At 44.3% G+C, this 23058-nt stretch overlaps 1 protein-coding gene across 1 annotated transcript in view; it reads right to left on the bottom strand.

Annotated features, from left to right (window-relative positions):
• LOC126088332 (mucin-2-like) overlaps positions 1–23058 on the bottom strand; it is a 227338-nt gene that overhangs the window by 64574 nt on the left and 139706 nt on the right. The window contains exon 2 of the mRNA XM_049906466.1: positions 20523–22777. Coding sequence (XP_049762423.1) covers positions 20523–22777 — 2255 coding nt within the window. The remainder of the gene's footprint in view (positions 1–20522; positions 22778–23058) is intronic.

The raw sequence follows: 23058 nt of genomic DNA, 5'->3' as shown, positions 1-23058 counted from the left end.
TACAATAAAACAGCTTGCCACAATAATATATCAACTTGCCCCAAAACTGCATCGACTTGCCCCAAGATTGCGTCCAGTTACCCTGGAACTGTAAGCCTTGCCGCTGTTATCCCCCCAGATACAGTATTTCTGGTCGAAGGGTCTGCGCCACTCTCGAACCCTACTGGCGACACAGCACGTCATTGTCTGGGAACACGGAGCTCATGAGCGGCTGGCAATGATCTGCTAGTAGCCGAACTTTGCCATTTCTAGTCAATGATCGGTTCAGTTGGACTAGAGGGCACAGTTCCCATGTAAACACAGCCCACACCATTATTGAGCCACCACCAGCTTGCACGGTGCTTAGTTGGTAAATTGGGTCCATGTGTTCGTGGAATCTGCGCCACATTCGAACCCCACCATCGGCTCTTGTCATCTGAAATCGGGACTTACCTATCCAGGCCCTCTGGTTACCCTCCATTCAGAGGCTATTGCACGCACCGACCGTTAGTTTGATTTGTTAATAATACAGGGTGATTCAAAAAGAATACCACAACTTTAGGAATTAAAAACTCTGCAACGACAAAAGGCAGAGCTAAGCACTATCTGTCGGCGAATTAAGGGAGCTATAAAGTTTCATTTAGTTGTACATTTGTTCGCTTGAGGCGCTGTTGGCTAGGCGTCAGCGTCAGTTGATGCTAAGATGGCGACTGCTCAACAGAAAGCTTTTTGTGTTGTTGAGTACGGCAGAAGTGAATCGACGACAGTTGTTCAGCGTGCATTTCGAACGAAGTATGGTGTTAAACCTCCTGATAGGTGGTGTATTAAACGTTGGTACAAACAGTTTACAGAGAATGGGTGTTTGTGCAAAGGGAAAAGTTCTGGACGGCCGAGAACGAGTGATGAAAATGTAGCACGCATCCAGCAAGCATTTGTTCGCAGCCCAGGAAAATCGACTCGCAGAGCTAGCCGAGAGCTGCAAATTCCACAATCGACTGTATGGAGAGTCCTACGAATAAGGTTAGTTATGAAACCTGAACGTCAACTACCCGAGGCGATGGATCGGCCGCCAGGCAGCCCGTGACAGAGCACTTCATCACTGGCCTCCAAGAAGCCCTGATCTTACCCCCTGCGATTTTTTCTTATGGGGGTATGTTAAGGATATGGTGTTTCGGCCACCTCTCCCAGCCACCACTGATGATTTGAAACGAGAAGTAACAGCAGCTATCCAAACTGTTACGCCTGAAATGCTACAGAGAGTGTGGAACGAGTTGGAGTATCGGGTTGATATTGCTCGAGTGTCTGGAGGGGGCCATATTGAACATCTCTGAACTTGGTTTTGAGTGAAGAAAAACCTTTTTAAATACTCTTTGTAATGATGTATAACAGAATGTTATATTATGTTTCTTTCATTAAATACACATTTTTAAAGTTGTGGTATTCTTTTTGAATTTCAGGTATCAGTCGTCCTTTGGAATTTTTACTGGCAGATCTAGATTTCAGCTAAATCTAGAACTGCCAATAAAAATTCCAAAGGACTACTGATAGCTGAAATCTATTACCTAAATACACTCCTGGAAATGGAAAAAAGAACACATTGACACCGGTGTGTCAGACCCACCATACTTGCTCCGGACACTGCGAGAGGGCTGTACAAGCAATGATCACACGCACGGCACAGCGGACACACCAGGAACCGCGGTGTTGGCCGTCGAATGGCGCTAGCTGCGCAGAATTTGTGCACCGCCGCCGTCAGTGTCAGCCAGTTTGCCGTGGCATACGGAGCTCCATCGCAGTCTTTAACACTTGTAACATGCCGCGACAGCGTGGACGTGAACCGTATGTGCAGTTGACGGACTTTGAGCGAGGGCGTATAGTGGGCATGCGGGAGGCCGGGTGGACGTACCGCCGAATTGCTCAACACGTGGGGCGTGAGGTCTCCACAGTACATCGATGTTGTCGCCAGTGGTCGGCGGAAGGTGCACGTGCCCATCGACCTGGGACCGGACCGCAGCGACGCACGGATGCACGCCAAGACCGTAGGATCCTACGCAGTGCCGTATGGGACCGCACCGCCACTTCCCAGCAAATTAGGGACACTGTTGCTCCTGGGGTATCGGCGAGGACCATTCGCAACCGTCTCCATGAGGCTGGGCTACGGTCCCGCACACCGTTAGGCCGTCTTCCGCTCACGCCCCAACATCGTGCAGCCCGCCTCCAGTGGTGTCGCGACAGGCGTGAATGGAGGGACGAATGGAGACGTGTCGTCTTCAGCGATGAGAGTCGCTTCTGCCTTGGTGCCAATGATGGTCGTATGCGTGTTTGGCGCCGTGCAGGTAAGCGCCACAATCAGGACTGCATACGACCGAGGCACACAGGGCCAACACCCGGCATCATGGTGTGGGGAGCGATCTCCTACACTGGCCGTACACCACTGGTGATCGTCGAGGGGACACTGAATAGTGCACGGTACATCCAAACCGTCATCGAACCCATCGTTCTACCATTCCTAGACCGGCAAGGGAACTTGCTGTTCCAACAGGACAATGCATGTCCGCATGTATCCCGTGCCACCCAACGTGCTCTAGAAGGTGTAAGTCAACTACCCTGGCCAGCAAGATCTCCGGATCTGTCCCCCATTGAGCATGTTTGGGACAGGATGAAGCGTCGTCTCACGCGGTCTGCACGCCCAGCACGAACGCTGGTCCAACTGAGGCGCCAGGTGGAAATGGCATGGCAAGCCGTTCCACAGGACTACATCCAGCATCTCTACGATCGTCTCCATGGGAGAATAGCAGCCTGCATTGCTGCGAAAGGTGGATATACACTGTACTAGTGCCGACATTGTGCATGCTCTGTTGCCTGTGTCTATGTGCCTGTGGTTCTGTCAGTGTGATCATGTGATGTATCTGACCCCAGGAATGTGTCAATAAAGTTTCCCCTTCCTGGGACAATGAATTCACGGTGTTCTTATTTCAATTTCCAGGAGTGTACATTGGATAGGTCCATGATGGTCAGTTTTGTAACAAGATGGATAATGTTTCAGTGCACGTTGATATAGTTGCGGGAAAAGTTGATACAGTTCTGGGGACAAGCTCATGTAGTTTTGGGGGCAAGTCAATAGAGTTTTGGAAGGAAGCTGACATAGTTCTGGGGACCGAGTTCATGCAGTTCTGAGGCCATGTCGATACAGTTTCACGGCAAATTGATATAGTTTCGGCGCAAGTTGATACAGTTTTGCGGAAAAGTTGATACAGGTTTCAGGGGAGGGGCAAGTTGATACAGTTCCAGGGGACAAGTACTTAAAGTTGTTGGTCAAACATTTACAGGTGAGGGGCAAACTGATGACGTTTCAAGGGGAGGCAAAATTTTACAGTTGGGGGTAAGTTGTTACAGTTGTGGAGTAAACTGATACTGTTTTTGGGAGCACGCTGTTACAGTTTCATGGTAAGTTGGTTCATTTTAAGGGAGTTGACACAGTTTTCGGTGTGTGTGTGTGTGTGTGGGAGGGGGTGGGGGGAGGGGGGGATGCAGCACACTGATTCAGTTTTGACGTCTAGTTATTTTAATGTAAGAGCATTACCAGTTTCAGGTTATCATTGGCGTTAGTACATCTACGTCTACATGGCTACTCTGCAAAACTTACTTAAGTGAATGGCAGAGGGTTCATAGAACAACCTTCACAATAATTCTCTGTTATTCCGCTCTTGTTCAGTGCACGGGGAGAAAACGAACACCTGTGTCTTTCCTTATTTTATGATGATGATTGTTTCTTTCTATGCAGGTCGGCGTCAAAGAAACATTTTCTCATTCGGAGGAGAAAGTCTGCGACTGAAATTTCATGAGAAGATCACGTTGCAAGGAAAAACGACTATCTTTTAACGGTTTCCATCCCATATCCTGTACCACTTCTATGAAACTCTCTCCCCTATTTGTCGAAAATACAAAATTTTCTGCCCTTCTTTGAATATCCTCAATGTACTCTATTAATCCCACTGGTAAGGATCCCACACTGCATAACAGTAATCCAAAAGAGGACGGACAAGTGTCGCGTAGGCAATCTCTGTAGCAGATCTGTTGCATCTTCTAAGTGTTCTGCCAATAAAATGCAGTCTTTGGTTCGCCTTCTCCTCAACATTTACTAAGTGTTCTTTTGAATAAGTTGCTCGTAATTATAATTACTAAGTATTTAGTTGAATTTACGGCCTTTAGATTTATCGTGTAACCGAAGTTTAACGGATTCCTTATAGCGCTCATGTGGATGACCTCACACTTGTCATTATTTTGGATCAACTGCAAATTTTCGCACCATACAGATATGTTTTCTAAATCGTTTTGCAATTCATTTTGATCTTCTGGTGACTTTATTAGGCGATAAACGACAGCATCATTTGCAAAGAATCTAAGACATCTGTTCAGATTGTTTCCTAAATCGTTTATACAAATATGGAACAGCAGAAGACCTGTAATATTACTTTGAGGATCGCCAGGAATCACATCTGTGTTTAACTCGATGAGTTTCCGTCGATTACTACAAACTGTGACCTCTCTGACAGAAAGCCATGAATCCAGTCGCATAACCGGGACGATGTTCCATAAGCACGAAGTTTGATTACAAGCCGCTTGTGAGTCACGGTGTCAAAAGCATTTTTGAAATAGAAATAATACGGAGTCAATTTGAAATCCCTTGTCGACAACAATCAACACTTCGTGTAAGTGAAGAGTAGGTGTGTTTCACAAGAACGATGTTTTCTTAATCAATGTTGACTATGTGTCATTAAACCGTTCTCTTCGAGGTAATTCATAATGTTCGAAGACAGTATATATTCCAAAATCCTGCTGCGTATCGACGTTAACGATATGGACCTCTAATTTACTGGATGATTCTTATTGCCCTTCTTGAATATTGGTGTGACCTGTGCAGCTCTCCAGTCTTTGGGAACAGATCTTTCGTAGAGCGAACGGTTGTGTGTGATTGTTAGTATTGAGCTATTGCATCAGCATACTCTGAAAGGAACCTAACTGTTATATAATTCGGACCGGAAGATTTGCTTTTATTAAGTGACTGAAGTTGCTTCACTACTCCGACGATATCTACTTCTGAGTTATTCTTGTTGGCAGCTGTTCTTGATCCGAGTTATGGAATATTTACTTTGTCTTCTTTGGTAATGGAATTTTGGAACGCTTTGTTTGATAACTCTACTTTAGCAGCACTGTCATCGATAGCATTTCCATTGTTTTGGCACAGACGAGGCATTGATTGTGTCATGCCACTAGCATACTTTACAACGACCATAATCTCTTTGGGTTTTCTGCCAATTTCCGAGACAAAGTTTCGTTGTGGAAACTATTATGAGCATCCCACATTGAATGTCAATGGGGTTTTTATCTCTTCCTTACTTTTTCTGCAAGCCGCTGCTTTTACCGCAGCAAAATAGGGGCTCATCTTGATGGAGGGTAATCCGTAGCGGGTTAGAAGAAGCAGTGAACCAGGCATCTGTTAATGATTGTCGACACATAGGGCAGTGAGAGTGATCTATCATTGCCCCACCCAATATAATGCTGCTAATGACAGACACGCTGTAAACTGATCAGCATTACCACCCAAATTAATAACCGGGATATTTTTAATCACACTATAAACTGATCATAATTGCCATAACCCTACAAACTGATTTGTGTTAACTACCACTGCCTTTACTACTTACAAGGGAAACTCGCCATCGTATCCCGCTCAGATTTAGTGGTAAGATGGCCACGTGGATACCTCGTCAAACACTGAACACAGACAAGCATAAAAAAGGAAGAAGTCGTTCAAAAATGGTTCAAATGGCTCTAAGCACTTTGGGCCTAAACATCTGAGGTCATCAGTCCCCTGGACTTAGAATAACTTAAACCTAACTAACCTAAATCGCACACATCCATGCCCGAGGCAGGATTCGAACCTACGACCGTGCAGCAGCGCGGTTCCGGACAGAAGCGCCTAGAACCGCTCGGCCACAACGGGCAGCGAAGAAGTTGTAAAATGACCTGTGAAAAAAAGCAAAATAGAAACACTGAACGGTCTAAGCTTACGAAGTGCAATACTGAGCAAGAATGAACAGCTGCGGCGTCGTGATTTAAGTGCACGCGGTGTTGGACTGTGAAGCCGACGACCCGTGTTCAGAATTCTCTCGTGCCATTTTTTTTCACATCATTGTGAACTGTTCTTCCTATTATTGAAATGTTTATTCTCTTTCTGTAGTCTTGGCAGTTGTCATACTATACATTGATTATAAAATATGAGTCATGTGGCAAGAATACATTACTTCGAAAGTAAATGTGATGAATAGTGAGAGCAGAAGAGGTACCGCATAGGCATCTCACGGAAATTAAAACAACAAATAAACGGGTGTGAACAATGTTACAACACTGGAGTTCAAGAGTCACCACTGTTGCGTTTATTCGTTGCAGCTTACGTGACAAACTATCGTGATTTCATCATTCCCCTGTGAGTAATCACATTCACATTCATACGAACACCTAAATCGGCCAAGGAGACATATCTTTCTCATTTACCAGGCGTACAAATTAGGTGCGTCGATGAGAGATTCCTATCATATGACACACGTACTGTCACTAATGTCGTGTATGACACAGCAGACCTGTTTTCCGGTGGAGGATTAGGTTGACTTGTCGCCTTGTCATCAAACGTTGGCGGTTCTCATTCGAAAGCGACTTCCTTTCGGCTGCTAATAGAGTTGTTGTGCAGATTCAGCTGTCATTATAGGTCCCTTCCTTATACTTCGCTGTTGCAAATGGACGTTACACCACGATACAGACACAAGTCTGAATAGAGCGAACAGCGGGAATACAAAATTGGCCCGACGGAGGTTTGAACAAGGCTCGCCCGCTTGCCAGTTCAATAACGTGGCCACTTAACCACAACGCCGTTCCTGTTTGAGGCTGCTGTATATTGCACGTCTTGTCATTGGACCGCTCGGTATTTCTATTTTGCTTTTTTTCGTGGTTCAGTGCACCTTCTTCCTGCTTTCATGCTTGATCCGTGTTCAGGTTTTGAAGGGCTGTCCACTTCCTCCTCTTACCAGTGAATCTGGTGAGTCCAGAGGAGGACCGCACTGCAGTTCCTTCTCTAAATCCTCGAACAAACGAAAAAATGGCTGACATCGAAATAAGTGTCCAAGGAATAGAAAAGCAACTGGAATCACTCAACAGAGGAAAGTCCACTGGACCTGACGGGATACCAATTCGATTCTACACAGAGTACGCGAAAGAACTTGCCCCCCTTCTAACAGCCGTGTACCGCAAGTCTCTAGAGGAACGGAAGGTTCCAAATGATTGGAAAAGAGCACAGGTAGTCCCAGTCTTCAAGAAGGGTCGTCGAGCAGATGCGCAAAACTATAGACCTATATCTCTGACGTCGATCTGTCGTAGAATTTTAGAACATGTTTTTTGCTCGAGTATCATGTCGTTTTTGGAAACCATACTATATAGGAATCAACATGGATTCCAGAAACAGCGATCGTGTGAGACCCAACTCGCTTTATTTGTTCATGAGACCCAGAAAATATTAGATACAGGCTCCCAGGTGGCTGCTATTTTTCTTGACTTCCGGAAGGCGTTCGATACAGTTCCGCACTGTCGCCTGATAAACAAAATAAGAGCCTACGGAATATCAGACCAGCTGTGTGGCTAGATTGAAGAGTTTTTAGCAAACAGAACACAGCATGTTGTTATCAATGGAGAGACGTCTACAGACGTTAAAGTAACCTCTGGCGTGCCACGGGGGAGTGTTATGGGACCATTGCTTTTCTCAATATATATAAATGGCCTAGTAGATAGTGTCGGAAGTTCCATGCGGCTTTTCGCGGATGATGCTGTAGTATACAGAGAAGTTGCAGCATTAGAAAATTGTAGCGAAATGCAGGAAGATCTGCAGCGGATAGGCACTTGGTGAAGGGAGTGGCAACTGACCCTTAACATAGAAATATGTAATGTATTGCGAATACATAGAAAGAAGGATCCTTTATTGTATGATTATATGATAGCGGAACAAACACTGGTAGCAGTTACTTCTGTAAAATATCTGGGAGTATGCGTGCGGAACGATTTGAAGTGGAATGATCATATAAAATTAATTGTTGGTAAGGCGGGTACCAGGTTGAGATTCATTGGGAGAGTCCTTAGAAAATGTAGTCCATCAACAAAGGAGGTGGCTTACAATACACTCGTTCGACCTATACTTGAGTATTGCTCATCAGTGTGGGATCCGTACTAGATCAGCCCGCATCTCGTGGTCGTGCGGTAGCGTTCTCGCTTCCCACGCCCGGGTTCCCGGGTTCGATTCCCGGCGGGGTCAGGGATTTTCTCTGCCTCGTGATGGCTGGGTGTTGAGTGCTGTCCTTAGGTTAGTTAGGTTTAAGTAGTTCTAAGTTCTAGGGGACAGATGACCATAGATGTTAAGTCCCATAGTGCTCAGAGCCAGCCGTACTAGATCGGGTTGACGGAGGAGATAGAGAAGATCCAAAGAAGAGCGGTGCGTTTCGTCACAGGGTTATTTGGTAACCGTGATAGCGTTACGGAGATGTTTAACAAACTCAAGTGGCAGACTCTGCAAGAGAGGCGCTCTGCATCGCGGTGTAGCTTGCTTGCCAGGTTTCGAGAGGGTGCGTTTCTGGATGAGGTATCGAATATATTGCTTCCCCCTACTTATACCTTCCGAGGAGATCACGAATGTAAAATTAGAGAGATTAGAGCGCGCACGGAGGTTTTCAGACAGTCGTTTTTCCCGGGAACCAAACGCGACTGGAACAGGAAAGGGAGGTAATGACAGTGGCACGTAAAGTGCCCTCCGCCACACACCGTTGGGTGGCTTGCGGAGTATAAATGTAGATGTAAATGTAGACGTAGATGTAGAATCTCAGGGAGAATGTGATGGAGAGTTTCCCTTGTCAGCATTGTCGGCATGAGATGACAAACATTTTATACTGTAAGGTAAAGTTAGTGCCCTAGCATGAAATCGCTTTAAGGTTTGGGTAAGTTTGAAAACATAGCAGTCTTTGTTTCTTGCTTATAGGAATGTGTGAACTACTGATCATTTCACTGAAGTGTCATGTAGCGCCCACAGTGTGGTGGCAAAAGATGACAACGTTTTGAATTGCAAGATAAAGTTAATACCCTATCTTGGGGTCACTATAATGTTTGGCTGATTTCGATACGAGTTTTAACGAAATAAGAGCTAGGAATAACATTGATTACTTTGGTACTTGTCATCGAAAAGTGCACTTTAAGCTGTACGCTATCACCAGTAGCAGTCATGTGACTCTTTCAGTGCTATAAAATCAGTTTTTATATACACTCCTGGAAATTGAAATAAGAACACCGTGAATTCATTGTCCCACGAAGGGGAAACTTTATTGACACATTCCTGGGGTCAGATACATCACATGATCACACTGACAGAACCACAGGCACATAGACACAGGCAACAGAGCATGCACAATGTCGGCACTAGTACAGTGTATATCCACCTTTCGCAGCAATGCAGGCTGCTATTCTCCCATGGAGACGATCATAGAGATGCTGGATGTAGTCCTGTGGAACGGCTTGCCATGCCATTTCCACCTGGCGCCTCAGTTGGACCAGCGTTCGTGCTGGACGTGCAGACCGCGTGAGACGACGCTTCATCCAGTCCCAAACATGCTCAATGGGGGACAGATCCGGAGATCTTGCTGGCCATGGTAGTTGACTTACACCTTCTAGAGCACGTTGGGTGGCACGGGATACATGCGGACGTGCATTGTCCTGTTGGAACAGCAAGTTCCCTTGCCGGTCTAGGAATGGTAGAACGATGGGTTCGATGACGGTTTGGATGTACCGTGCACTATTCAGTGTCCCCTCGACGATCACCAGTGGTGTACGGCCAGTGTAGGAGATCGCTCCCCACACCATGATGGCGGGTGTTGGCCCTGTGTGCCTCGGTCGTATGCAGTCCTGATTGTGGCGCTCACCTGCACGGCGCCAAACACGCATACGACCATCATTGGCACCAAGGCAGAAGCGACTCTCATCGCTGAAGACGACACGTCTCCATTCGTCCCTCCATTCACGCCTGTCGCGACACCACTGGAGGCGGGCTGCACGATGTTGGGGCGTGAGCGGAAGACGGCCTAACGGTGTGTGGGACCGTAGCCCAGCTTCATGGAGACGGTTGCGAATGGTCATCGCCGATACCCCAGGAGCAACAGTGTCCCTAATTTGCTGGGAAGTGGCGGTGCGGTCCCCTACGGCACTGCGTAGGATCCTACGGTCTTGGCGTGCATCCGTGCGTCGCTGCGGTCCGGTCCCAGGTCGACGGGCACGTGCACCTTCCGCCGACCACTGGCGACAACATCGATGTACTGTGGAGACCTCACGCCCCACGTGTTGAGCAATTCGGCGGTACGTCCACCCGGCCTCCCGCATGCCCACTATACACCCTCGCTCAAAGTCCGTCAACTGCACATACGGTTCACGTCCACGCTGTCGCGGCATGCTACCAGTGTTAAAGACTGCGATGGAGCTCCGTATGCCACGGCAAACTGGCTGACACAGACGGCGGCGGTGCACAAATGCTGCGCAGCTAGCGCCATTCGACGGCCAACACCGCGGTTCCTGGTGTGTCCGCTGTGCCGTGCGTGTGATCATTGCTTGTACAGCCCTCTCGCAGTGTCCGGAGCAAGTATGGTGGGTCTGACACACCGGTGTCAATGTGTTCTTTTTTCCATTTCCAGGAGTGTATTTTGATGATCTACTGACTAGTACAAAGATCGAATTACGGTCTTCGGTTAACCTATAATTTATTTACGTAATGTCAATAAGTGAGCTGCATGTATTTTAATAAGTAATACAGACAGTTTAGATGTGGAAACATTTAATTTGATGTTCCAATGTGGTTCAAAACTGTGGTACAAAAATCAAAACTTTGATCATCAACAACTTTCGCTTAACCTATAATTTTTGTCAGTACTACCAAGATGCAAAACCTGTGTATTTTTTAAAATCTTACACCTCAGTTAATTAACTATAATAGTGGCATGTGTGTTTTGTTCTGGAAAGCTAATACACTGAAGCACCAAAGAAACTGGTATAGACAACCGCTTTCAAATACAGAGATATCTAAACAAGCAGAATACGGCGATGCGGTCGCCAACGTCTATATAAAACTACAAGTGTCTGGCGCAGTTGTTAGATCGGTTACTGCTGCTACAATGACAGGTTATCAAGATTTAAGTGAGTTTGAACATGGTGTTATAGTCAGCGCACGAGCGATGGGACACAGCATCTCTGAGGTAGCGATGAAGTGGGGTTTTTCGCATACGACCATTTTACGAGTGTACCGTGAATATCAGGAATCTGGTAAAATATCAAATCTACGACATCGCTGCGGTTGGTAAACGATCCTGCAAGAACGAGACCAACGACGACTGAAGAGATCCTTCAGCGTGACAGAAGTGCAACCTTTCTGCAAATTGGTGCCGATTTCAATGCAGGGTCATCAAAAAATGTGAGCGTACGAACCATTCAACGAAATACCATCGATATGAGCTTTCAGAGCTGAAGGCCCACTCCTGTATCCTTGATGAGTGCATGACACAAAGCTTTACGCCTTGGTTGGGCCCGTCAACACCGACATTGGACTGTTGATGACTGAAACATGTTGCCTGGTCGGACGAGTCTCGTTCCAAATTGTAGCGAGCGAATGGACGTGTACGAGCATGGAGACAATCTCATAAATCCATGGACCGTGCATGTCAGCAGGGGACTGTTCAAGGTGATGGAGACTCTGTAATTGTGGGGGGCGTCTGCAGTTGGAGTGACATGGAACCCCTGATATCTGTAGACACGACACTGACAGGTGACACGTACGAAAGTATCCTGTCTGATCACCTGCATCCATTCATGGCCATTGTGCATTCCGATGGACTTCCGCAATTCCAGCAGGACATAGGCGACACTCCACCTGTCCATAATTGCTACAGAGTGGCTCCAGCAACACTCTTCCGAGTTTAAACACTTCCGCTGGCCATCAAACTCCCCAGAAATGAACATTATTGAGCATATCTGGGATGCCTTGCAACGTGCTGTTCGGTAGAGATCCCCTGGTACTCTTACGGATCTATGAACAGCCCTGTAGGATTCATGGTGTCAGTTCCCTCCAGCACTACTTCAGATACTATTCGAGTCCATGCCACGTTCTGTTGGGGCACTTCTGCGTGCTCGCTGGGCCCCTACACGGTATTAGGCAAGTGTACCAGTTTGTTTGGTTTTTCAGTGCATATTTTGTGAAATAATGTAATATTGTTTTGGTGCAAAGTCTAAATTTTTTCCATAATCAGAGGTGTGTGATAGTACATGCACATTACGATAAGCGAACTGTGTGTGTGTAGGTGTTTGTGTGTGTGTGTGTGTGTGTGTGTGTGTGTTTGTGTGTGTGTGTGTGTGTGTGTGTGTGTTCCGCTGACATATTTTAGATGTGGATTTTTTGGGCATATACCTTTGAACATTGTGCAACAATTCAGATCATTCGAACACTTTTGAGCACAGCTAACATGGTTGCTGGTTGCTCTGGGACTATATTTTAATGTGCCCTAATACGCTGCACTGTGATCGGCTTTTTTGTTTCTATATTAAGTCGGTATTGGTTGGAGAGGGGACGGAGAGGGGGAGGGAGAATGTAGGGGACAGCGTGACCCGTCACGTGATGATGCTGATGTCATTCATACATGTGATCATTGATACATCTGATTTCTTATAGAAACATATTTTGTGCTTGTATAGTCAGGGCAAGAGCACACTGCCAACGAAACAGCTGAAAAAGTAAATTTTAAGTGTAAAGGAACCTTTTTTTAAATTTTTGATCTGTTTTGTGTTATTTGGACAACTTACTATGTTGCAACAAATTGCATCTCTATTACAATTTGATGAAAGTTACGTCTACATAAGTGAATCACGTTATTACTGCCTCCTTATTTACTTGATATCTGACAGACGTAGTTATTGAAGTACTTGTGTAGTAAGATACTGTGGCAGTACGTACAGTTTTTGGTAGCAGGATCCTCTTGGAACAGCGCCGTGACCATCGCAGACACCAACAGCGTCATCTCCCGCGACAGCATCACCGCCACCAACAGCACCACCACCATCAACAGCGTCACCAACACCAACCCAACACCATCCAGTCAGCAGCAAACCGTTATATCCTTATCACATTTTCAATTTTATTCTGTTTGGGACTTCAGTATTTCATGTCTAATATTTGCGTTTCAAATTTCATGTGCATTGCGTTCAAGAACTGCATGTTAACTGCAGACAGCATGCCCGCTTCATGAGGGATAAAATTACAAGGAAACGCACCGCCTGAAAACCCTGACTCTTTGCTATAAAGGTGGGAACGATGAATTGCAGGAGATTATGATTATGTGCTTTCAGACCAAATGTAACAGTATTTCTAAAGCAGTATACTTGGCCAATCCTTAATCCATTTACAGCATAATGAGGTTTTTTTCTGGGATATTTTCTAACAAGGGAACTCTCCATTGCACCCCCATCAGATTTAGCGGTAAGAGGGCCCAGTGGGCGGCCGTCAAAAACTGAACACATATCAAGTGTGAAAACAGGAAGACGGTGTACTGAACTGTGAAAAAAGAAAAAAAATACAGAAACAGTGAACGGTCCAAGCTTACAAGTGCAACACTGAGCGCAGAAAAGAACCGACGGCGTCGTGGCTAATTGGTCACGGTGTTTAAAGCTCCCTCGTGCATTCTTCTAATTTTATTTATTTTATTCGCTGTATTCAAATTTGTGTCTGCGTCGTGGTGCAACGTCAGTTTGCAGCAGCGAGGTGTAAGGAAGGGACCTGTAATGAAAACTGATTCTGTGCAACTACTCTATTAGCAGCCGGAGGAAGTGGCTTTCGAATGGAACTGCAAACGTTTGATGTCAACCGAATCCTCCACCGGAAAACACGTCTGGTGTGTTCTACATGGCATCAGTGACAGTACGTGCGTCATATGACAGGAATATCTTATCGATGCACCTAGTGTGTACGCCTGGTAAATGAGTGAGATATGTCTCCTTGGCCGATTTAGGTGTTCGTAAGAATGTGAATGTGATCACTCCCAGGGAAATGATGAAATCATAATAGTTTGTCACATTAACTGCTACAAAGGAACGCAACAGTGTCACAATCACGCAGTTTCTCTGTGTTCTGTCAAAATACATGTTTTTAACGTTTTTGAAGCTGCGTTCCGTTTTGGAAGTTTTGACACTTCAATTCCTGTGTTGTAACTTTGTTCACACCCGTTTATTTGTTGTTTTCATTTCCGTGAGAAATCTATGTGGTATCTCTTCTGCTCTCACTATTCATCACATTTACTTGCGACATTAATGTGTTGTTGCCACACGACTCATGTTCTATAGCCAATGTATAGAATGACAACTGCCAAGACTACAGAAAAAGAACAAACATTTCAATGACTGGACGGACAGTTCATAAAGGCGTGAAAAAAGAAAATAAAAATAAAAGGCACTAGGACCCAACACCGTGACCACTTAACCACGACGCCATGGCTCTCACATTCTACTAAATGTTGCACTTGTTAATATTGGAGTGTTCACTGTGTCTATTTTGCTTTTTTTTCATAGTTCAGTACATCTTCTTCCTGTTTTTATGTTTGATCGGTGTTCAGTTTTTTCACGGGCTATCCACTGTGGCATCTTATCACTAAACCTGAGGAGGGAGCGATGGTGAGGTTCCCTTGTAAGTATTTTGGTAGAAAGGACTAGTAATCTCCGGTAGCTCGCCACAGAGTAATAACGTAATTATAATTTATTCGGTTTGTTACTCCAGTTATCTTCACATCTGTAAATATATGTTCACAGCAGTGAATAGGTCCTCAAAATACTAGTATCTTACGTTCGAACGCAGAAACATCCGATTTGTCACAGACACATACGAAGAGATGCAGTGGTATTGTGATGTGGTTGCTGTTTCAGCAGGAAAAGCGCAGCGTAGCGACCTATCGCCACTCTTCCTCTGTATTCTGTCAAGCCCAGCACTAGTGCATGTTGGCCAACTCTTCATCAGTAACCTATCTTCGCTGATGATTATCACTGTAAAAGTGCAACTATCACCGCCAGAAAACGAAACCAATACAGAACCGAGCAATAATGAATGCGAGTTAGAGGGCGAACGGTAACTTAAGGTTCAAAATGGCTCTGAGCACTGTGGGACTTAACTTCTAAGGTTATCAGTCCCCTAGAACTTAGAACTACTTAAACCTAACTAACCTAAGGACGTCACACACATCCATACCCGAGGCAGGATTCGAACCTGCGACCGTAGCGGTCGTGCGGTTCCAGACTGTAGCGCCTAGAACCGCTCGGTCACGGTAACTTGGGCGTTACTGTAGTAAAGAGAGAGTGAAGTGAACGAATGGAACAAGTTTGTTTCCAAACAGGGCATAGAACCCGTGATGTCGACATCTGCGACTACTACGCAGATTTTCATTGCAATACAGACAGAAAAGTAGGAGGACGTGCTGAAAAGTAATCCTTCCGAATTTTTTATATGAAAACTCTTAAAGCGCTTCAAATAAAACAAACGTTAGTATCGTTCTATATATTCCATCTTCATGTCTACATATCCATTTCTCAACATAGTCATCCTGGCGACGAGTAAATTTCTCCCAACGAAGGACCAGTCTGTTGATACCGTCACTGTAAGAAAGTTTCTTTATGGAGCCACAACCTCATCTCTTCTTGTACCGCGTCATCGCTATCAAAGTAAACTCCCAGAAGGTGTTGTTTGAGTTTTGGAAACAGATGAAAATCAGATTGAGCCAAGTGGGGACTATATGGAGGGTGCCCCGTGACAGTGAAACCAGGGCGTTACATTTTTGCAGATGTTGCAGCGCTCGTGTGTAGTTTAGCACCGCCATATTGAAGGAGAGGGTGTTCCATGTGTGAACTAACTCTTCGAATTTGAAACTCAATTACAGCATGCTGTTTCTCACGCGCCGACATAGTTATGTTACACACAGCCATGTTACACACTACAATTCGAAGCTTTCTGGTGGCAGAGGACTGGAAATATGTAGACATAAATGGTACAGATGTAGAATATTAACAACTTCTATTTTATTTAAAAAGCTTTAAGAGTTTTCTATTAAAAATTCAGAGACATTACTTTTCACTATGCCCTCATCAATGGGGATAAGAAAAAATAAAATAAATGCAGTTACTCTGTAACGAGCGACCGGAGACCATGGGTCAATGATATCAAAGTAGCCAGAGAATATCCCTGAATAACCTCCGAAATTTTGTCAGTGGGGTTTCGTTTCACCCCCAAATAATGGAAATGATTCGATAAATTCTCTGATGAAATGCTCCGATGGAAATATACCTAGCGATGATAGATAAATGACATTGTTATGCATAACCGAAGTAGTACACTGGAGAAAATCCTACAACCAACGTACTTATTCCTCGGAGTTAAAATGTATTCATGACATGATAATTAAAGGTTGTGTGGTTTTTGTTATACGCCAGTCTTTTAATTTATAAAGTTTAATTGGTTTATATGTATATATATTAAATTATCTGCCTACTGAAAGCGATTCCACCACGCCACGCGTAAGTCGACCATTAATCTCTACTTTGCCCCATTTATTATTTTAATATTTTACTACCAGAGCTCTGTTTCTCTAAATTTCTGCGAATTTATGGTTTTCTCAAGCAGTTGGCACAAAATGCAGAACAAGACAGATTATGTTCTTGAAAATCTCTCCGATTTGCAGCCGGGTGTCAGTGTTAAACAACGCGACGTTTCGACGAGTGTCATACTCATCATCTTCTGGCGATGAGTACGATACTCTCCGAGACGTCGCGATATTTTAACACTGCCACCCAGCTGGAAACCCGAGACGGTATTCGCCTAGAGGGCCTACATTCACAAGACAGATTCTGCTTTAACTGGCTGTAGTTTTGTGGGATCCATCGACTGTGCATAAACGAAGCCCATAACTGCGGGGCACAGATTGAGACTCTATTCTTGTACGCTACGTTCCTTGCTAATTTATCTGATTTTCAAGAAAATGTCATAGAACCCATTCCAGTTCTTATTTGAGTACAAGAGAGATCATATCTGCAGTTAATCCTATAGGCTCATTTTTGAAATCTTTTATTTAAAGTATATTAAGTCACTGACGTGACTTCCCTCAGTTCCAACAAAGACATCGCACTATGAATGTCAGGGTGAGATGACTCGCCATGTATAATTTGCTTAACATTTGCATAATGTTACCGGAAAAAAAGATGAATCCATAAATGAGAGCAATAACTGCAGCACAGAATCTTTCTAATGAGCCAAATTTGTCCAGAAAACTACTCGTACGATTAATTCAATTTAACTTCATATTATATCATACTTATCAATGTACACATTTAACGTAATAGAGTTTAGAGTCATACATTTCATCTCAGAAAAAAGAAACTCACAAGGGCCGAATTTACACGATTTTCTTTCTCAAAAACTGAAATATTTGGGGTTAGATATTTTTGAAAATACGCTGAATCAAACTAATTAAATTTCCTTTTAAGGAGGAGTTTGTAGATGGGCAGATGTTGCGCACTCCCTATACTGCCTGTCAGTTAAATGTTTTCCCCATACGGTCGAACAAACCTGTGACCATCACGTCACCCTTCTATCCAAACCCTCCATGTCCTCCGTTAGTCTGTCCTGCTATATACCCCACGCTCTCGGAAGATATTCCAGTACGTCGTGTAAATGAATTGTAAACAATTTCTTTTTCTAGAGAAATTGGACTTTTCTTGTGTTTTACCAGTATATCGAAGCGTAATATTTCATTTACTTTCAACGAAGCTTGCTTAATCGATCTTCATAAAGGCCTGTCTCCGTACTGTCACCTCCAGCTATTTTTATAATATGACTGACTGTTGTTGTAAATAATTAATTCTGTGGTGAAACAGTGCTACATTCGAATTTAAAGTTCTCTACGGTAAGAGCTAACGGCTTGTGCTTGGGCCATACTGCTATTTTATCGTTATTAACTGGACATTATCAAAATTGTAAACTATTTTATTCACAATCTACGATGAAAAATTTTGAGAGGCCCGGTTATCAATTTCAGTCAGAGTTGCGCATCTTCAGATCTGAGTAATAATGTTTTGAAACCAACACGTTATTACGCTGACCTGCGTTTTTCACCACTAAACGAACTTAATTGTCTGGTTCTTTCACAATTGTAATCGATGATTGTGAGTAAAATAATTTGAATATTCTCAAGTTCGTAATACTATACACTAAGTCATTAACATATGACATGAATAGTAATGTTCTCACTATACTTCCCTGGAACAAACTAGCTAATAGCTCTGTTCCTTTAGATTACTCCTTTTCCAGAATAACATACTGCATTCTGCCCATAAAGAATATTCAATGTAGAGTGAATTTTCACTCTGCAGCGGAGTATGCGCTGATATGAAACTTCCTGGCAGATTAAAACTGTGTGCCGGACCGAGACTCTAACTCAAGTCCCGAATTGGAATCTCGGTCTGACACACAGTTTTAATCTGCAAGGAAGTTTCAATATTCAATGTAATTAGAAACCCTTTCAGATAGCCCTTTTCCCTTTTTTCTATTGAATTAGAAATTGTTCAAATGAACTGAAACGTAAGTATCTGTAAGGACACTGGTACTTGACAATAAATATATACTGTACGAAGAGTGTGAGTTTCATATGATTGATGTTTTGGGCATGCATGCTAGTTTCCCAGCCTAATTCTGCTCCAGGATAAGTCATTATACTTTAACTCATCATATGAACCATAATTCCGCTATAAGTAAAAGTGAATGTTATATAGGCGCAATTCTACGAATCAGTTCATTTTTTTTTTTTTTTAAATACGAAACAGTATTCGTGCTTCGTGTTCTTTAGCAAGTTTTAGTGGTGTGAAAGAGTAGTTATTGTAATATGGAAAAGTATTTCTTTCATTTCGTCTGAGATAAATATTATTTTCCGTACATTATCTTTAAATAAAAAATTAGGATTTATACCTCATATCATACGCAACACATGAATTATTTGCTCATAAAACCTATCTTTCGTAAAACATTAGAGCTTTCACAAATCTAGGAACATAATTCCTTTTTTTTTAACTCTAGCAAAAATTTTGTTTTATGCACAATACAGCTTGCTGTAATTGAGTTAATAAGTCAGATTGAATAATTTTGTATTATGCACGATACAGCTTGCTGTAATTCAGTTAATGAGTCAGACTGGATTTTATGATACATAATTCGCAACCCCTGTCAATTTACACATTTTATCGTACTGTTAAATCTATTTTATCTGAGTCTCAGAGAAACAGTAAAATAAGAAAGATGAGCTAGTTCATACATGCCCTTGATTACGTTGTTATGAGGATTTGAGAAACGTGAAGTAGGTAATTTACACATCATAGCTTAACATTATACTAATCACTTATATATCTTATTGTGTACACTTTCGGTAGGCTATTATTATAAGTTACCAATTAAATACAGTGAGTTTACTGAACAGTACTGAATTATATCGGTAAATTCTCTAGTTACACAATTATTTGCTTTAAAGATGGAGGTAATTATATTGTTTTTATTTACTGCTGTTTATAGTGTGGAATGAAACAACAGTAATATAATTATTTATTTATTTTCCTTTAATTCTTTTATTTCTTACATATTTAACTGTCGTATAAAACTGTTGAAAATAATAACAAATGTAACATTAATGGCGTAAATGTTTAGAAGACATTGTTAATCTGATACGATGGTAGATTATGCATTGTAAAGCACACAATTATCCGGGGCGTTTATTCACAATTCACATTAACAAATTGAAATGGAACTACTTGACACAGATTCAGATACCAGTTTGGCGATGTCCGATCGAGGTAGGATGGCAGCAGCTCCAGTAACATCGAAGTTTATATGGCCACAATTGAAGACGGAGATAACACAGAAGAAACGGAGTGATAACCGAAATTCCAGTTGCATGTCAGTGTTATCATTCTGTCTAAAAAGTTACACACAGAAGAAACAGGGTACGGTCAAGTGCTCCCTGTTCAAACAACTTAGCTTCAAATGATATGTCTTCAGAATTCCGTGAACCCTTGTGAACATATGTCTGCAACACGACTGTTTGCACTGTACTTGTGGCAAAGAAATTAATGGCACAGAAATTTCACGAAATGAGTGTCTAGAATGAGTTACACATCTCAGAATCTTATGGGGTCAGACACGAATGGTTGTCTTCAAAGCGATGGCTGAGACACTGAAAGCCGTCTGAGCTTCTTAGTAATCTGCCTCAAATAACATTCGTGAATGAACTGTCGTGAGAGGGTCAGGATAATGATTACGCACTATTCTCGCAATGTAGCTTACAGTAATTAACAAGTAGTTAACAGCCATCTCCCGGGTTAGCTTCTATTGAGGGATAGACTCACTTTCCATCGTCGGCTCGTTCCTTTCTCTGCAGCTCTCCTGTAATCACGGGAGCAGACCTCTTCTTCAAGAGGCGCAGGTCAAAATCTGCTCCCGGAAAGAGTGCTGGGTATGAGAAAGGTTGTCCTGCACTCTTCCTCGCGTCTCCTGCAGGCGCTCCTGGTGTCGGGTAAGTGAACGGGATGCTAGGTGATTCTTTTGGATAGCCAGTGAAGATTGTCTGCGTGCTGGGATACGTCACTGGCCGAGGAGTTGTGTATGTGGGCCTCGGAGTCGTATATGTCGGCCTCGGAGTCGTATATGTCGGCCTCGGAGTGGTGTACGTGTACCTAGGGGTACTGTAAGTGGGGCGTGGTGTTGTAAATGTCGGCCTTGGTGTTGTATAAGTCGGCCTTGGAGAGGTTGTGGTAAAAGTGACTGGTCGTAAAGTAGTTGTAGTGGTGTACGTGTAAGGCCGAGGTGTGGTTGTCGTTGGGAGTCTTGAAGGGTATGTGAAAGGTCTGCTGGGTGTTTCCTTGGGATACCCAGTTATTTTGGGGGTTGTCTGAATCGAAAAAGTTGGCCTTTGCGTCGTCGTACTGAATGTGTACGGCCGAAGAGTAGTGGTTGGCAGTCTCGTAGTGTAGATTGTCGTAGGTCGGAACGTTGTTGTTGGCCTCCTTGTGGTTGTCGTGATGAATGTAGGTCGGAATGTTGTTGTTGGCCTCCTTGTGGTTGTTGTGATGAATGTTGGTCTCGCTGTTGTAGTACTATATGTGAAAGGTCTCTGTGTTGTTGGGTACGTGAAGGGCCTACTAGGTGATTCCTTCTGGTAGCCAGTGAAGACTGTTGTAGACTGAGAGGGTCTATAGGTGCTGAATGTTGGCTGTCGAGTTGTAACAGTGAAAGGCCTCGGTGTTGTTGTCGAATATGTGGGTCTTGGAGTGGTGAAAGTCGGTCTCCTGGTCGTTGTAGTGAATGTATATGGTCTGACACTGGTGGTTGTAGGTCTCGTTGGGTAGGTGAATGTAACACTTGGAGATACAGTGGGGTAACCGGTTGTTCTGACGGTGCTGTATGTGTATGGTCTCAAAGTGGTCGTTGGATAGGTGTATGTGAAGGGCTTAGCTGTAGTAGTGCTGTAGGTGTAGGTAATGGGCTTGCTGGTGGTTGTGTAGGTGAAGGGTCTCGCAGTGGTGGTTGGCTGTCTGGTGGGATACGTAAAAGTGACGGTTGGAGACGGGTACTTGTATCCAGTGACAGGAGGTGCCGTTCTAACTGTAGTGGGCGGCGGCGTCGGCCTCGGAGTCGTGAACGTCGGGCGCCTCGTTGTAGTGGTGAACGTGTAGGGCCTCGCAGTGGTAGTCGGCGGCCTCGTGGGGTACGTAAACGTTACCCTCGGCGACTGCGTCGTATAACCAGTTGTAGCATACGTTGGTCTCGTTGTATAAGTAGAAGGTCGAGCTGTGGTTGTGGAATAGGGTTTGCGAGTTGTCGTAGGATAGGTGTAAGTAAAGGGTTTGGCAGTAGTAGTCGAATATGTATAAGTAACTGGCCTGACAGTTGTTACAGGAGGGAGGTAGGAGACTGGTTTGAAAGTGGTCGTAGGGGATGTGTAAGTATAGGGTCTCACAGTTGTTGTGGGAGGGAGGTAGGTGACTGGTTTAGGAGTGGATGTAGCGAATGTATATGTGTAGGGTCTCGCGGTTGTGGTGGGTGGGGTGTAGGTGAAGGGCCTAGCTGTGGTAGTTGACGGAGGGAGATAAGAGACTGGTTTTGGAGTGGTATAGGTGAAGGGCCTAGCTGTGGTAGTGGTTGTGGGGGGAAGATAAGAGACTGGTTTTGGAGTGGTATAGGTGAAGGGCCTAGCGGTGGTAGTGGTTGTAGGGGGAAGATAAGAGACTGGTTTCGGAGTGGTATAGGTGAAGGGCCTAGCGGTGGTGGTAGTCGAGGGAGGAACATAAGAGACTGGTTTCGGAGTGGTGTAAGTGAAGGGTCTAGCTGTGGTAGTGGTTACAGGGGGAAGATAAGAGACTGGTTTCCTAGTAGTGTAGGTGAAGGGTCTGGCGGTGGTGGTGGTGGTTGTCCCTCTGGTTGGGTAGGTGAACGGTTGCGGCGGCTTTTCGTACACGTATCCCTGGTCGGCACGCTCCTTGTCCGGAGCCAGCAGTTTTCCTCCGTAGGCGAGGCGGGCGTCGAAGGTCGGCCCCAGCAGTAGGTTGTTTGAGGGAAGGCCCACCTCCCCGGCGGGCGATGCCCCAGCACGGCCGCTCCATCCTGCGAACACAGCAACGGCATGTGTGAGCTGCTTCAGTCGCTAGCTACAACTGACGTAACGTCGCTAGCACGAATATCACGGTAACTCAGTTGTTCCAAATTCTTTTTCACTAAAGCTAACTCTCTCTCTTCCAGGCGGCGTCCAAAACCAGGGTGACTGACAGTTCTTTATAATGGCTAACCGAATGTCTTCGCAGTAAGACTGAGCCCGTTACAGTTCCTCGTCTAAAAGAAGAGACCTTATCCGAGTCCTCCGCTGTACAGGCAGACACAGTGACCGT

The sequence above is a fragment of the Schistocerca cancellata genome, chromosome 6, assembly GCF_023864275.1.
Source record: "Schistocerca cancellata isolate TAMUIC-IGC-003103 chromosome 6, iqSchCanc2.1, whole genome shotgun sequence".
Taxonomy (NCBI): domain Eukaryota; kingdom Metazoa; phylum Arthropoda; class Insecta; order Orthoptera; family Acrididae; genus Schistocerca; species Schistocerca cancellata.
This window is presented reverse-complemented; position numbering and strand designations above follow the sequence as displayed.